This window comes from Manis pentadactyla, chromosome 11, assembly GCF_030020395.1.
Source record: "Manis pentadactyla isolate mManPen7 chromosome 11, mManPen7.hap1, whole genome shotgun sequence".
Classification (NCBI taxonomy): Eukaryota; Metazoa; Chordata; class Mammalia; order Pholidota; family Manidae; genus Manis; species Manis pentadactyla.
Window position 1 is genome coordinate 42507655 of NC_080029.1, and position 18366 is coordinate 42526020.

An 18366-nucleotide genomic window follows, 5' to 3' on the forward strand; every position below is an offset into this window, starting at 1 on the left:
TAAGTTAGGCTCTTAAATAGTAAGGAAATTAACCTTGAAGCTTTGGTAACCACGAATCTAAAGCCTGCAATGGCAATAAGTACATACCTATCGATAATCACCCTAAATGTAAATGGACTGAATGTACAAATCAAAAGACACAGAGTCACTGAATGGATAAAAAAACAAGACCCATCTATATGCTGCTTACAAGAGACTCACCTCAAACCCAAAGACATGCATAGACTAAAAGTCAAGGGATGGAAAAAGATATTTCATGCAAACAATAGGGAGAAAAAAGCAGGTGTTGCAGTACTAGTATCAGACAAAATAGACTTCAAAACAAAGAAAGTAACAAGAGATAAAGAAGGAGATTACATAATGATAAAGGGATCAGTCCTAAAAGATGATATAACCATTAAAAATATATATACACCCAACACAGGAGCACCAGCATATGTGAAACAAATACTAACAGAAATAAAAGAGGGAATAGAATGCAATGCATCATTTTAGGAGACTTAAACACACCATTCACTCCAAAGGACAGATCAACCAGACAGAAAATAAGTAAGGACACATAGGCACTAAACAACACACTAGAACAGATGGACCTAATAGACATCTATAGAACTCTACATCCAAAAGCAACAGGATACACATTCTTCTCAAGTGCACATGGAACATTCTCCAGAATAGACCACTTACTAGGCCACAAAAGAGCCTCAGTAAATTAAAAAAGATTGAAATTCTACAAACCAACTTTTCAGACCATAAAGGTATAAAACTAGAACTAAATTGTACAAAGAAAACAAAAAGGCCCGCAAACACATGGAGGCTTAACAACATGCTCCTAAATAGTCAATGGATCAATGACCAAATCAAAATGGGGATCCACCAATATATGGAAACAAATGACAACAACAACACAAAGTCCCAACTACTGTGGGATACAGCAAAAGCAGTCTTAAGAGGAAAGTATATAGCAATCCAGGCATATTTAAAGAAGGAAGAACAATCCCAAATCAATGGTCTAATGTCACAATTAGAAAAAGAAGAACAAATGAGGCCTAAGGTCAGCAGAAGGAGGGACATAATAAAGATCACAGAAGAAATAAATAAAATTGAGAAGAATAAAACAATAGCAAAAATCAATGAAACCAGGAGCTGGTAATTTGAGAAAATAAACAAAATAGATAAACCTCTAGCCAGACTTTTTAAGAGGAAAAGAGAGTCAACACAAATCAACAGAATCAGAAACGAGAAAGGAAAAATCACGACGGACCACACAGAAATACAAAGAATTATTAGAGAATACTATGAAAACCTATATGCTAACAAGCTGGAAAACCTAGGAGAAATGGACAACTTCCTAGAAAAATACAACCTTCCAAGACTGACACAGAAAGAAACAGAAAATCCAAACAAACCAATTACCAGCAACGAAATTGAAGCGATAATCAAAAAACTACCAAAGAACAAAACCCCAGGGCCAGATGGATTTACCTCAGAATTTTATCAGACATACAGAGAAGACATAATACCCATTCTCCTTAAAGTTTTCCAAAAAACAGAAGAGGAGGGAGCACTCCCAAACTCATTCTATGAAGCCAACATCACCCTAATACCAAAACCAGGCAAAGACCCACCAAAAAAGAAAATTACAGACCAATATCCCTGATGAACGTAGATGCAAAAATACTCAACAAAATATTAGCAAACCAAATTGAAAAATATATCAAAAGGATCATACACCACAACCAAGTGGGATTCATCCCAGGGATGCAAGGATGGTACAACATTCGAAAATCCATCAACATCATCCACCACATCAACAAAAAGAAAGACAAAAACCACATGCTCCTCTCCATAGATGCTGAAAAAGCATTCGATAAAATTCAACATCCATTCGTGATAAAAACTCTCAACAAAATGGGTATAGAGGGCAAGTACTTCAACATAATAAAGGCCATATATGGTAAACCCACATCCAACATCACACTGAACAGCAAAAAGCTGAAAGCTTTTCCTCTGGGATCTGGGACAAGACAGGGATGCCCACTATCCCCACTGTTACTCAACATAGTGCTGGAGGTCCTAGCCACGGCAATTAGACAAAACAAAGAAATACAAGGAATCCAGATTGGTAAAGAAGAAGTTAAACTGTCACTATTTGCAGATGACATGATATTGTACATAAAATACCCTAAAGACTCCACTCCAAAAGTACTAGAGCTAATATCGGAATTCGGCAAAGTTGCAGGATACAAAATTAACACACAGAAATCTGTGGCTTTCCTATACACTAACAATCAACTAATAGAAAGAGAAATTGGGAAGACAATTCCATTCACAATAGCATCAAAAAGAATAAAATACCTAGGAATAAACCTAACCAAGGAAGTGAAAGACCTATACCCTGAAAACTATAAGACCCTCTTAAGAGAAATTAAAGGGTCACTAACAAATGGAAACTCATCCCATGCTCTTGGCTAGGAAGAATTAATATCATCAAAATGGCCATCCTTCCCAAAGCAATATACAGATTCGATGCAATCCCTATCAAATTACCAACAGCTTTCTTCAATGAACTGGAACAAATAGTTCAAAAATTCATATGGAAACACCAAAGACCCCGAAGAGCTAAAGCAATCCTGAGAAGGAAGAATAAAGTGGGAGGGATCTCACTCCCCAACTTCAAGCTTTACTACAAAGCCATAGTAATCAAGACAATTTGGTACTGGCACAAGAGCAGAGCCACAGACCAATGGAACAGACTAGAGACTCCAGACATTAACCCAAACATATATGGTCAACTAATATTCGACAAAGGGGCCATGGACATACAATGGGGAAATGACAAGTCTCTTCAACAGATGGTGCTGGCGAAACTGAACAGCTACATGTAAGAGAATGAAACTGGATAACTGTCAAACCCCATACACAAAAGTAAATTCAAAACGGATCAAAGACCTGAATGTAAGTCATGAAACCATAAAACTCTTAGAAAAAACAATGGCAAAAATCTCTTAGACATAAACATGAGTGACCTCTTCTTCAACATATCGCCCCGGGAAAGGGAAACAAACGCAAAAATGAACAAATCGGACTATATCAAGATGAAAAGCTTCTGTACAGCAGAGGACACCATCAATACAACAAAAAGGTATCCTACAGTATGGGAGAATATATTCGTAAATGATGGATCCAATAAAGGCTTGACATCCAAAATATATAAAGAGCTCACACACCTCAACAAACAAAAAGCAAATAATCCAATTAAAAAATGGTCAGAGGAGCTGAATAGACTTTTCTCTAAAGAAGAAATTCAGATGGCCAACAGACACATGAAAAGATGCTCCACATCGCTAGTCATCAGAGAAATGCAAATTAAAACCACAATGAGATATCACCTCACACCAGTAAGGATTGCCACCATCCAAAAGACAAACAACAACAAATGTTGGAGAGGTTGTGGAGAAAGGGGAACCCTCCTATACTGCTGGTGGGATGTAAATTAGTTCAACCATTGTGGAAAGCAGTATGGTGGTTCCTCAAAATGCTCAAAATAGAAATACCATTAGACCCAGGAATTACACTTCTAGGAATTTACCCTAAGAATGCAGCACTCCAGTTTGAAAAAGACAGATGCACCCCTATGTTTATCGCTGCACTATTTACAATAGCCAAGATATGGAAGCAACCTAAATGTTCATCAGTAGATGAATGGATAAAGAAGAGGTGGTACATATACACAATGGAATATTACTCAGCCATAAGAAAAAAACAAATCCTACCATTCACAACAACATGGATGGAGCTAGAGGGTATTATGCTCCGTGAAATAAGCCAGGCGGAGAAAGACAAGTACCAAATGATTTCACTCATATGTGGAGTATAAGAACAAAAGAAAACTGAAGGAACAAAACAGCAGCAGAAGCACAGAACCCAAGAATGGACTAATAGTTACCAAAGGGAAAGGGACTGGGGAGGATGGGTGGGAAGGGAGGGACAAGGGCAGGAAAAAAAGAAAGGGGGCATTACGATTAGCATGTGTAGTGTGGGGGGGCACGGGGAGGGCTGTGCAACACCGAGAAGACAAGTACTTATTTTACAGCATCATACTATGTTGATGGACAGTGACTGTGAACGGGGATGTGGGGGGGGGACTTGGTGAATGGGGTGCCTAGTAAACATAATTGTCATTCATGTAATTATAGATTAATGATACCAAAATAAAATTGTAAAAAAAAAAAAAAGAACAAATGAGACCTGAAGTCAGCAGAAGGACGGACATAATGAAGATCAGAGAAAAAATAAATAAAATTTAGAAGAATAAAACCATAGAAAATACCAATGAAACCAAGAGCTGGTTCTTTCAGAAAATAAACAAAATAGATAAGCCTCTAGCCAGACTTAATAAAAGAAAAAGAGATCAACACACATTAACAGAATCAGAAACGAGAAAGGAAACATCATGACAGACCCCACAGAAATACAAAGAATTATTAGAGAATAATATGAAAACCTATATGCTAACAAGCTGGAAAACCTAGAAGAAATGGAAAACTTCTTAGAAAAATACAACCTTCCAAGACTAACCAAGGAACAAACACAAAATATAAACAAACCAATTACCAGCAAAGAAATTGAAGCAATAATCAAAAAACTACCAAAGAACAAAACCCCAGGGCCAGATGGATTTACCTCAGAATTTTATCAGACATACAGAGAAGACATAATACCCATTCTCCTTAAAGTTTTCCAAAAAACAGAAGAGGAGGGAGCACTCCCAAACTCATTCTATGAAGCCAACATCACCCTAATACCAAAACCAGGCAAAGACCCCACCAAAAAAGAAAATTACAGACCAATATCCCTGATGAACGTAGATGCAAAAATACTCCATAAAATATTAGCAAACTGAATTCAAAAATATATCAAAAGGATCATACACCACAACCAAGTGGGATTCATCCCAGGGATGCAAGGATGGTACAACATTCGAAAATCCATCAACATCATCCACCACATAAAGAAAAAGAAACACAAAAACCACATGATCATCTCCATAGATACAGAAAAAGCATTTTGCAAAATTCAACATCCAATCATGATTAAAACGCAGCAAAATGGGTATAGAGAGCAAGTACCTCAACATAATAAAGCCATATATGATAAACACAGAGCTAACATCATACTGAACAGTGAGAAGCTGAAAGCTTTTCCTCTGAGATTGGGAACAAGACAGGGATGCCCACTCTTCCCACTGTTATTTAACATACTACTGGAGGTCGTAACCACAGCAATTAGACAAAACAAAGAAATACAAGGAATCCAGACTGGTAAAGAAGAAGTTAAACTGTCACTGTTTTCAGATGACATGATATTGTACATAAAAAACCCTAAAGATTCCACTCCAAAACTACTAGAACTGATATCGGAATACAGCAAGGTTGCAGGATACAAAATTAAAACACAGAAATATGTGGCTTTCCTACACACTAACAATGAATCAATAGAAATAGAAATCAGGAAAACAATTCTATTCACAATTGCATCAAAAAGAATAAAATACCTAGGAATAAACCTAACCAAAGAAGTGAAAAACCTATACCCTGAAAACTACAAGACACTCTTAAGAGAACTTAAAGAGGACACTAGCAAAGGGAAACTCATCCCATGCTCTTGCCTAGGAAGAATTAATATCATCAAAATGGCCATCCTGCCCAAAGCAATATACAGATTTGATGCAATCCCTATCAAATTACCAACAGCTTTCTTCAATGAACTGGAACAAATAGTTCAAAAATTCATATGGAAACACCAAAGACCCCAAACAGCCAAAGCAATCCTGAGAAGGAAGTATAAAGTGGGGGGGATCTCACTCCCCAACTTCAAGCTCTACTACAAAGCCATAGTAATCAAGACAATTTGGTACTGGCACAAGAACAGAGCCATAGACCAGTGGAAAAGATTAGTGACTCCAGACATTAACCCAAACATATATTGTCAATTAATATTCGATAAAGGAACCATGGACATACAATGGGGAAATGACAGTCTCTTCAACAGATGGTGCTGGCAAAACTGGACAGCTACATGTAAGAGAATGAAACTGGATAACTGTCTAACCCCATACACAAAAGTACATTCAAAATGGATCAAAGACCTGAATGTAAGTCATGAAACCATAAAACTCTTAGAAAAAACATAGGCAAAAATCTCTTGGACATAAACATGAGTGACTTCATGAACATATCTCCCCAGGTAAGGGAAACAAATGCAAAAATGAACAAATGGGACTATATCAAGCTGAAAAGCTTCTGTACAGCAGAGGACACCATCAATACAACAAAAAGGTATCCTACAGTATGGGAGAATATATTCATAAATGATGGATCCAATAAAGGCTTGACATTCAAAATATATAAAGAGCTCACACACCTCAACAAACAAAAAGCAAATAATCCAATTAAAAAATGGTCAGAGGAGCTGAATAGACTTTTCTCTAAAGAAGAAATTCAGATGGCCAACAGACACATGAAAAGATGCTCCACATCGCTAGTCATCAGAGAAATGCAAATTAAAACCACAATGAGATATCACCTCACACCAGTAAGTATCGCCACCATCCAAAAGACAAACAACAACAAATGGTGATGAGGTTGTGGAGAAAGGGGAACCCTCCTACACTGCTGGTGGGAATGTAAATTAGTTCAACCATTGTGGAAAGCAGTATGGAGGTTCTTCAAAAAGCTCAAAAGAGAAATACCATTTGACCCAGGAATTCCACTTCTAGGAATTTACCCTAAGAATGCAGCAGCCCAGTTTGAAAAAGACAGATGCACCCCTATGTTTTTCGCAGCACTATTTACAATAGCCAAGAAATGGAAGCAACCTAAGTGTCCATCAGTAGATGAATGGATAAAGGAGATGTGGTACATATACACAATGGAATATTATTCAGCCTTAAGAAGAAAACAAATCCTACAATTTGCAACAATATGGGTGGACCTAGAGGGTATTATGTTCAGTGAAATAAGCTAAGTAGAAAAAGACAAATACCAAATGATTTCACTCATCTGTGGAGTATAAGAACAAAGGAAAAACTGAAGGAACTAAACAGCAGCAGAATCACGGAACCCAAGAATGGACTAACAGTTACCAAAGGGAAATTGTCTGGGGAGGATGTGTGGGAAGGGTGAGATATGGGCGGGGAAAAAGAAAGGGAGTCTTACAATTAGCATGTATAATGTGGGGGGGCATGTGATGGGATGTGCAACACAGAGAAGACAAGTAGTGATTCTACAGCATCTTACTACGCTGATGGACAGTGACTGTAATGGTGTTTGTGGGGGTACTTGGTGAAGGGGGGAGTCTAGTAAACATAATGTTCTTCATGTAATTGTAGGTTAATGATAACTAAATGAATAAAATAAATAAAAAACACAACAGTGCTGAATCATTTGGGTATATATTCATTTTATGATAATTCTTTCCAGTTTATGGTTTACACTGGGCATACAGTTCTGAAAGTATGTTCTGAGAAGGCTGCTTAATGTCCATAGGCATCAGTGCTTATAGGAGTATATTTATATTGGGGCAACATTTTTGTTCCTATTTAGCATAAGACATTTTGATGTAATTTTTCTCATTGAGGTACCCCCATGCATCCTTATTTCATTACATCCTGGAAGGTTTTATTGTGGTGGTCATCATTGTCATTGTTATTACTGTTTCATAGTAATGTAGTTTCTTAGTAACTACATTTTGGGAGTGTGTGAGGCATACATCCTGTGGAATGGGACATGTATACATCCTGTCAAAGTTGCCTGTGGTTTGAAAATATTTGTGAGGCACAGATCTAGTGATAGGGTCTAATTATTATGTCTTTATTCTCACCAATCACCCCCCAAAAAAATCAATTCATCCTTCACCAAAAGTTGGCAAAGACTACTTCACACCCTTAAGGAAAATGTTATGCCACACTGAGAACAAATTGAAAGCCCAAAGACAAAACTGTCATTCTATGCTCTGTCATTCAGCAGTAAAGGTCCATTGGCTGATGGGTACATTAACAAAATATGGTAAGCTATTTGATGGAATACTACTCAGTAATAAAAAGGAATGAACTATCAATAAATGCTACAACATTGATGAACCTAAAAATCATTATACTGAGTGAAAAAATCCAGTCAGTCAGAAGGCCAAATATTGTATAATTTATTTTATATGAAATATCATTTATATGGAGATTTAAAAAAACAAAAGACAAATCTATGGAAATCAAAAACAAAGTAGTATTTGTCTGAGGCTGGGGTGAGAACAGGGACTAATTGTAAATGGGTATTAGAATGATGGAAATATTCTTCAACTGGACCATGATGATTGCATAATTTGATAAAATTACTAAAATCATTAAAGTGTATACTCAAAACTGGTGAATTTTATGGTATATAAATTACATCTCAATGAAGAATCACTAAGACTTGGTTTTCACTCTACTTTTTCTTTTTTTATTAAAGTGTCATTGATATACAATCTTAGGAAGGTTTCACGTGAACAACATTATGCTTTCAACATTCACCCATATTATCAAATTCTCACCTCCCCATTGCAGTCACTGTCTATCAGCGTAGTAAGGTACTAGAAAGTCACTACTTGTCTTCTCTGTGCTGTACTGCCTTCCCCATGACCTACCTTTATTGTGATTGCAAATTATAGTGCCTGTTAATCCCCTTCTCCTTCCCCACCCCTCCCCTTTGGTAACCATTAATCCCTTCTCGGAGTCTGAGTCTGCTGCTATTTTATTCCTTCAGTTTTGCTTTGTTTTTATACTCCACAAATGAGTGAAATCATCTGGTACTTGTTTTTCTTCACCTGGCTTATTTCATTGAGTATAGTACCCTCTAGCTCCATCCATGGTGTTGCAAATGGTAAGATTTGTTTTCTTTTTATCACTGAATAATATTCCATTGTATGTATGTACCCCCTCTTCTTTATCCATTCATCTACTGATCGACACGTAGGTTGCTTCCATATCTTGGCTTTGTAAATAGTGCTGCAGTAAATACAGGGGTGTATATGTCTTCTTGAATCTGTGATCTTGTTTTCTTTGTATATATCCCTAGGTGTGGAATTCCTGGGTCAAATGGTATTTCTATTTTTAGTTTTTTGAGGAATTTCAAATTGCTTTCCACAGTGGTTGAACTAATGTACATTCCCACCAGCAGTGTAGGAGGTTCCCCTTTCTCTGCATCCTCACCAGCATTTGTTGTTCCTTGTCTTTTGGATGTTGACCATCCTAACTGGTGTGAGGTGATATCACATTGTGGTTTTAATTTGCATTTCCCTGATGATTAGCTTGTGGAACATCTTTTCATGTGACTGTTGGTCATCTGAATTTCTTCTTTGGAGAAGTGTCTGTTCAGATCCTCCGCCCATTTTTAAATCAGGTTATTTGTTTTTTGGGTGTTGAGGCTTATGAGTTCTTTATGTATTTTGGCTGTTATCCCCTTATAGGATAAGTCAATTACAAGCATATTCTCCCATACTGTAGGATGCCTTTTTGTTCTGCTGATGGTATCCTTTGCTGTACAGAAGCTTTTTAGTTTGATGTAGTCCCTCTTGTTCATTTTTGCTCCTGTTTCCCTTGCCCAATGAGACGTGTTCAGAAAAAAGTTGCTCATGTTTTTATTCAAGAGATTTTTGCCTCTGTTTTCTTCTATGCATTTTATGGTTTCCTGACTTACATTCAGGTCTTTGATCCATTTCAAGTTCACTTTTATGTATGGAGTTAGACAATAATCCAGTTCATTCTATTACATGCAGCTGTCCAGTTTTGCCAACACCAGTTGTTAAAGAGGCTGTCTTTTCTCCATTGTATATCCATGGCTCCTTTATCATATATGAATTGGCCATATATGTATGGGTTTATATCTGGGCTCTTTATTCTGTTCCATTGATCTATGGGTCTGTTCTTGTGCCAGTACCAAATTGTTTTGACTACTGTGGCTTTGTAGTAGAGCTTGAAGTTAGGGTGTGTAATCCCCCAGTTTTATTCTTCCTTCTCAGGATTGCTCTGGCTATTCAGGGTCTCTGTGGTTCCATGTGGATTTTAGAACTATTTGTTCTAGTTTGTTGAAGAATGTCTTGGTATTTTGATAGGGATTACATTGAATCTGTAGATTGCTTTAGGCAGGATGGCCATTTTGACAATATTTCTTCCTATCCATGAGCACAGGATATATTTCCACTTATTGGTGTCTTCTTTAATTTCACTCATGAGTGTCTTGTAGTTTTCAGGGTATAGGTATTTTACCTTCTTGGTTAGGTTTATTCCTAGGTATTTTATTCTTTTTGATGCAATTGTAAATTGAGTTGTTTTCCTGATTTCTCTTTATGCTAATTTGTTGTTAGTGTATAGGAATGCAACAGATTTCTGTGTATTAATTTTGTATCCTGCAGCTTTGCTGGATTCAGTTATTAGTTCTAATAGTTTTTGGGTTGATTCTTTAAGGTTTTCCATGAATAATATGTCATCTGCAAACAATAACAGTTTAACTTCTTTGCCAATTGGATGCCTTTTATCTCTTTGTGTTGTCTGATTGCCATGGCTAAGACCTCCAGTACTATGTTGAATGAAAATGGATTTCCACTCTACTTTTGACTTTGCTGTACATGTGCAATGTGACAGGTATCAAAGCTGTGGAATGGAATGGTCCAGAGAGGTTTGCTTGTCATATCTTACAACATTACAAATGTCTGTTCTCCAACCGATTTGGAACTCCACCACCAGGAATCTATGTATCAAAAATTGTTGGTGGGTAGTGGTTGTCTCTTAGAAATATATCTATATGGCTTTCTTCATGCCATAGGAGAAGAGGCCCCCCCTTCTTTTATCCAAAGCTTATGCTCGAGTTGGGCTCTGGACCTCATTCCCCACACCTCCTAGGTGGCCATGATTGCTTCTTTTTTTTCCCTATCAGCATCTCTCAACAAAGGAAAATCTTCCCTCAACCTGTCTTCTCCTCTAGCAACCATCTTATCTCCTTTCTTCCCTTCCCTTCCCTTCCTTCCTGTCTGATTCCCTCTCCTCCTCTCCCCTCCCTTCCTCTACCCTTCTCTTCCCTTCCCTTTTCTTTTAATCTCAACTAACCTTACTGGAAGAATTGTTTGTTTTTATTGTTTCATCTTTCTCACTTCCCATCATTCCTTAACCCATTATAGTCTAGACTTTGCCACTTGACCAAAATTGCTCTTGCTTAACATATCAGTGACTTCTTTAGTTGCTGAATCCAAGGGACACATCTCAGTTTTTAGCCCATACGACTCACAAGTTTTCAAACTGTTTGACTTTTCTTTCTGAAACTTTCTCTTCCAACAGCTTCTACACCATTTTGGCTTATAACATACTTTATGGATAGTTCTGTGAGTCTTCTACTATTCTCTCTCTTAACATATATTCTTAACCATTTTGTTTTTGGCTCACTTCTCTTCTCACCTCTACGTGCTCTCCCTGACTCGTTCTGTCCTCTTTCATGGCTTCATTTACCATTTTATACTCATGTCCACTCCCCACTCTCCAACAATCTGTGCCTTCAGCTCAGATCTATTCCCTGAGTTTAAAATCCTTTATTATCCAACTATCTACTGATTGGTTCTTAAGCTCAACATGTCCAAATCTTAACTTATGCTTGGAAAGTGGCCCCATATCCTACATTTCTTATCATTCTGAAAGATAATCCTCCTTCCAGGATTCCAAACTAGAAACCTGAAATAGCCACTCCCAACGTCTCCCTCACTTCTAATTCCCAAATTCAATTAGTCATGAAGTCCTAGGATTTCTCTTTCTTGTATATCTCAGGTCTGTTACTTCCTCTCCATCCTGACCACTACTCTATTAGTTCAGACCTTCATCATCTTTCTCTCTCACTCTCTAGTTTTGCTTATATAGGAACACAGCCTGTAGCCACAGAAGGAGTTTATGAGTTTTTTGCACTGTTGCTTGGGTCTTTATGATCAGTAAATCCCTGAAAGGAGAAACTTGGTGAAAACTGCCTCTTTGAAGAGTTCATTGTCAGATAGCTGCAGGACTTGGAGATGGCATCAAATATCACTTTAGCAAAGTTGCCCAAGTGGCAGGGCAGCTCCTACCAGAAGTATAACAGTTATCCACATCCATCATCAGGAGCAGTGTCAGGCACAAGAGCAGAGATAATGTCAGTTCATTTAGGGGTAAGAATGAGGTGCACCCCTAATGAGACCCAGCATTCTGTCACATGCAAAGAGAGTGTCACCTGTCAAGAATGAAGTGTTTATTTATCTTGTTCTCCTTATAGTAGCCTCATCTTATAGGAATTAAAGTAACTTGGTCAGAATGATGGCACCATAGATGGCAGTTTGACTTTCTTGGGGTATTTGGACTGCCAGATCAATCCAGTGGCTACAAACACCTAAAGCCTAGGTCATTTACTACCCTTTGTCTGTTTCAGAAGGGACAAGATCTTCAGGGCCTTGATGGACTGGGAGGTAGTTAAAAAGTCTCAGATTTCTCTGTGGGCAGGGAAAAGAGATCTCCTTCAGGGAAAAAACCTTCATGACCTTGACCAGCTTGTGTACCAACTACCACTCCTTCCTTGGCCTTGCTTTCAAGGGCCTGGCTGCCACACCAAAGGCTTCCATTAACTTTCTCAGCCCCCCACTCCAGTGTCCTTCCCAGGGCCTCAATGCCTAACCAAAGGACTAATGTCTTCATCTGCCACTCGGTGTGTTCTCTAAAAAACAAAAGCACTCATCACCTTTTCCCCATCTTACGGCGACTGCTTCTTCACTATTCGTCCTACCTGAGTTATTGTCCTGTCTCTTCACATTCCTCATTTACTTTTATTTCTTCACACTGTTGCCCAAGAGATTTTTCTAAAATCCAGCCCTGATCATGTCATCTTCTTGCTTAAAATCCGTAACCATTAAGGTGAATTCCAGATTGTTTGGTACGGTAAACAAAATCCCTCAGGACCTGACCCCTGCTCATCTCTTTCTGGACGTTTTTTCCCACCATTGTCCTCTTAGAGCTCTGCTAACAGTACTGAACTGTGAGCAGTTCCTAAATGTGCGTGTTTTTTCGGTTCTATTACTTTGTACCCTGCTCCCTCTTCCTATATGGAACTGCTGTCATTCTTCAGCATTTAGCTCAGATGTTCCCTTTACTGGGAAGTCTGTGGCTTTCCACTTTGTATTACATATCCCTTCTTTGGGTACCCTAAGTCTATATCTTTCATTACATTGTTTTGTAATTTCCCCTTTTTCTTGTTTATCTGCCCCTGGGCTGCAAAATCTTTGGGTCTTGGGCTGGTGTTTTAACTTTGTATTCCCAGGGCTGAACATACAATCTATTCAATAAATTTTTTAAGGAATCAATGATGCATAGAACAATGAATGAATGAAGGCTATAATTAATGAGTAAAACAGAGCTGGCAAGTTTTTCCCTTTGTTTATAATAGGTCAAGAAGGCAAACCAACTTCCGTTCAAAGGAGAGGTCCAGACTTGTTGCTGCAAATAACTACTGCACAGTAAAATGCCTACAAAGAAGGAAATTGCACTGAAGTTTATCCTAGTAAGTTCAAAGGGAGCAAGTTCCCTTGATTCTTTCTTTGTTTTGACCTTTAATATGACTGCTGTCAGCTGGTTTATAAAAACGATCAGCATCTAGTTTCAGACTTCCCAGGGATAAGCACTTTGATTTTTGGATTATTACTGCCTCTTGCATACGAGAGAAGGCAATTAGTAAGAACACAAACAAGACGCGCGTTATTTCAATGGGTATCATGTCGATTAAGGTTACACACTTCTTCCCAGCTGCAGTTCTTTTGCACTGATCCGTCAGCTGCTGTGCAAACATACCATTAAGCATATCATCCTGGGATAGCGCTCCTTTTTAATTATATCAGTTAATGATGATTCAGTGTTTGTTTCTAGTTTGGCAAACAGGACAGGAAAAAATGTCAAATAAAGTTGGCAGATGTTTTGCTTTTAACATGTAAACAACTGTTTTTTTTCCCCAAATATAATTTAATTTTTCTGGAGAAGTTCAAGCATGCTTTGTAGTTTGTGACAATATTCAAGAATTTTAAGTACATAGGATAAAACACTTCCTAGTAAAATTTTTTTCTTGGCAAAATTTACATTGTGCAGAAGTATATCAAGTAAAATGAGCCCTTCCTCTCCCCACATATATACATTAATGTATGCATTATTTTACCCAAATGTGATCACTGGTTCTAAAACTTATTTTTTCCCCTTAATATACTTTAGAAGTCTAATTCAGTCTGTATATATACTCCTACCTCTCTTTAATAGCTAATAGTTTTAATAGTTTTCCATGGATGTCTCTTTTTTTTTTTTTAATAGCAGAGCCCTTCTCGTGACTTTTAGGTTATTTTTAGTTTTCCACTATTATCTGAAGCTACAATGAACATCCTGGAAAAATACACATAATCTTTATGTACTTGGGCAAGTGTATCTATAGGATAAATTCTTAGAATTGCTAGGTCAAAGGATATAAATATATTCATAAATCCTTAATATATCTGTAATACAGCCCCAAAAGTTACACTGATTTACACTCCCACCATTAATAAGAGTGCCCATCTTCACTTTCTCAAGCAAAGGCTATTGTCAGTCTTTTTTATCTTTGCTTATTTGATTGGTGGAAAATGGCATCACATTATTATTATTATTATTATTATTTTATTTAGGTATCATTGATGTGCAATCTTGTGTTTGTTTCAGATGTACAACACAGTGGTTCAACAGTTACCCATATTATTAAATTCTCACCCCCTCTAGTACGATTACTGTTGGTCAGCATAGGAAGATGTTACAGAATCTTGGACTATATTCTCCATGCTGCACTGCCATCCCCATGACCAATTTATATTGTGATTGCGAATTATTGTGCCCCTTTATTCCCCTTCCTCTCCCTCCACCTCCTTACCCACAGTAACTGCCAGTCCCTTCTCAGTATCTGTAAGTCTACTGCTGATTTGTTCATTCTGTTGTGCTTTGTTTTTATATTTGGCAAAAAAGCATCATATTATTATTTTAATATAACTTTTTATAAGTATGGCTGGGGCTGAATACCTTTTCATGTGGTTATTTTATATTGCCTATTTATGTTCTTTGCCCTCTATTCCATTGAGTTGATTGTCTTAATAGTAGCAACACCAGAATTTCTACATAGGAAGAGCTTAAGAGAGCAACGTTGTTGGAGAAATGAAAGCTAAGAACCTTGATAAGACTGAGAAAAAGTCACTTGCCCTTATGAAAGAAGGGAGGACAGATAATGGAAATAGTCTCATCATCTCCCAATCCCTCCTGATTTCCCCACTACTTTTATTTTTATTAAAGCTCTTTTTTTATTAAATAAATCAGTCCTTTTATGTCACATTGGTTGCAAGCATTTTCCTTGGTTCTCCTTTCAACTCTAAAGTAACTGTTATCCTGTAGAATTTTAATTTTTTACATGGACTATTTTATCATCTTTTAATGGTTCCTGGATTAACTGTCATATTTAGAAAATACTTCCCTAATGTAAGACTATAAAAAAATGTTACCCATATTTTCCTGGTGCATTTATGGTGTCATATATTTAGTTTTAAATTTCTGACCCAACAGGTATATATGTTTGGCAAGAAAGAATACAGAGATACAGCTTTTTAAAAAGATGATTAGCTGGTTGTCCCATATAGTTAAAAAAAATTTTTAAGTTACTTTTGAAATTCTATCAAGATCCAACTAGAGGAAAATACTGTTAACAGATGGACTTCTTTTGTTGTAATTACTCAGAACTTGTTTCTGCTGCTTTGCAATATTTCAGGAAGAGACTCCTTTCCCAATATTTATTCTGAGTCAGAGTATACCTTAACACAAATTATATACTCTTAAAATAAAATTATCTCAGGGAAGAACAGAATACAAAATGACTAGATACGTACATACAGTGTAGTTCAACATGAAGTTGACTTTATCATCACCAACACAAGACAATTCTTTGAGAACAAGTTTTTATTATTTTTTACATGTTCCTCAGCAAACTTGCCCAAAAGAATCTGTTACATTACTGGTAAGATAATGATACTGGTAAGGAGAATGCTCTCCTTAAACATTAAAAAAAGTTTATTAAAGTTTATGGTTCTTAAAGGCAGGTAATTTTTTTATTCATACCATAGTGACACTAAATAAATAATTTTTGAATGCATAGATGCAGATCAAGCTGTAAGGTATATATATATATATATTTATTTTACATATTTTAATTATTTTACTATTTTTTTGTTGCTTCTGGAATAACTTATTTAGAAAATTTTTCCCTTTTTTGCAATCATTAAAATTTTGTATATTTGCAATTATTAAAATTTGGAATTTAGAATTTTTAAAAATTGAGGTATTTTTTTGACCTGTGATTAGGGAGTTTTATCTACAGGTCTTTTTCCTTCTTTGTTAAAGAAAAAGAAACCTAGGTCATGTTCATGGCCAGAGTTTACATAGTGAGCATATTTTAGATCAAAATATATCAAGTCAAAAGATAAAATTGTACTTGGATACAAAAGACCCAGCCAGAAGAATGTCCTCATTTATTAAAAGGATCACAAGTAAAATAATTAGTCATGCCAGCCCTCTCCTTTGCTAAGTCTTAGGAGTTAACGACCCAGGACATTAACAGCTCTGCTTCTGTGCCTACGTCTTTAAGGGAGAGGAACCATGACATTGGTAAAAGAAGTGTGAGGAGTGAATTGGAAGAAAACAGTATAAAACAGTATAAAAGTTGTAGTACAGATTACCTGAAGCTTTTGAGCTTGGCATTAGATAATTCCCCATGGAATGATGCCCAAGACTGTAATGGACAACTCTGACGCTTGCCTGACCTGGAAAGATGGGGCAAATCCATGCCTTGGTTTAGGGTACTGCACTGGCATCACTCCTGTTTTAAGCCACGTCTAACCCTGGGGAAAGCAAGACTTAGTGACTTTCTATTCTGGGGCCAGAGGCACCAAATTGATTGCTATCAGTTTTATATTTTCTTATCACACACACATACACACACAATAAATAGAACTTCTTTCCTCTCTTTTTTCAAGTGCATTATTTTAATGAGACCTATTTCAGTTTGATCATATGGGTGGGTTTGGGAAACTGCAACAAGTTGTAATTTTTTTTTTAATCAGCCCACAGAAGTCATTCTGAACAAAACAACCTTAGCAGTAATTAAGGTGAAGATGTAGACTTTTTGCTTAAATTGTGAAGAGAGTTTCTTAGAGTTTTTCCTTACTAACGGCATACTGGGCTGGAAGAACAATGTGGTAAGATTTCAAGCTCTCAGTTTCTGAAAAAAAAAAAATCTTCTCAGGGACATAAAAAATGATTCTAATTAAGTACCAATAAATTGATTATATGGTGACATATATTTTTTGATCTTTATACATATGTGACGTATTTTTTCTTTATTTAAAAATTGTCTTTTCCTTACCATGCTCTGTCCATTATCATACATGTTCTTTTATCATTAATTGTTACCCCCAGGTTTCTTCTTAATGTATTTTATGACTTTATTTCTAATTAAAAAATAATATATACTTTCAATAAAATATTTCAACAATACAGATGTATATAAAGTAAAATTTTAAGTCCTCCTTTTTTACACACAGTCCACTCCTTAGAAGTAGTCACCAATAAGTAGTGGGGTATCCTTTCAGATGTTTTTTCTATGTGTCTAAATACATTTCAAACAAAGATTATTATTTTTTCAGAACCCAGTTTGTATTGTAGAGAAGAGACAGCATTACTTTGAAGGGAGTAATTTTTATTTTGAATTAATTCCAGACTTGTAAGGAAGCTGCAAGAATAGTACAAAAACTTTTATATACCCTTCACACAGATTCTCCAATTGTTAGCATTTTGTCACTTTTATTTTGTGATTTCCTTTCTGACTATATACATACATAATTCTTTTTCTGAACCATTTCAAAATAAGTTGCACTCATGATGCCCTCTTTTCTCTAAATATTTCAGTGTGTATTTCTCAATAAATTCATGCTTAATAGTGATCTCTAAGTCTTTTCTTCTCATGAGTGGGTATCAACAAAATACTGTTTCAAAATATTGCTTGACTTCTTGTTTAACATTCATTCGCTTCTTATTTGGTTTAAAGTGTATAATATTGAAGCAAGGGAAGAAAAATGTTATAGCAAAGAACATACCTGAACTGAAAACTATAAAACATTGCTGAAAAAAAGAAGAGCTAAATAAATAGAAAGACATTCTGTATTCAGTGATTGGAAGACTTAATATTGTTAAGATGGCAATTCTACCCAATGCTATCTACA

At 36.5% G+C, this 18366-nt stretch overlaps 1 protein-coding gene across 4 annotated transcripts in view; it reads left to right on the forward strand.

Annotated features, from left to right (window-relative positions):
- The window catches only part of ARMH4 (armadillo like helical domain containing 4), a 155103-nt gene that overhangs the window by 8277 nt on the left and 128460 nt on the right, over positions 1-18366 (forward strand). For 2 of the 4 annotated variants that reach the window (XM_036918845.2, XM_036918869.2), the window contains one exon: positions 13485-13598. In XM_036918845.2, coding sequence (XP_036774740.2) covers positions 13560-13598 — 39 coding nt within the window. In that variant the 5' untranslated portion in view covers positions 13485-13559. Of the gene's footprint in view, positions 1-10678; positions 10805-13484; positions 13599-18366 lie in introns of those variants that run through there. The other 2 variants (XM_036918854.2, XM_036918862.2) reach the window with 2 other exon arrangements.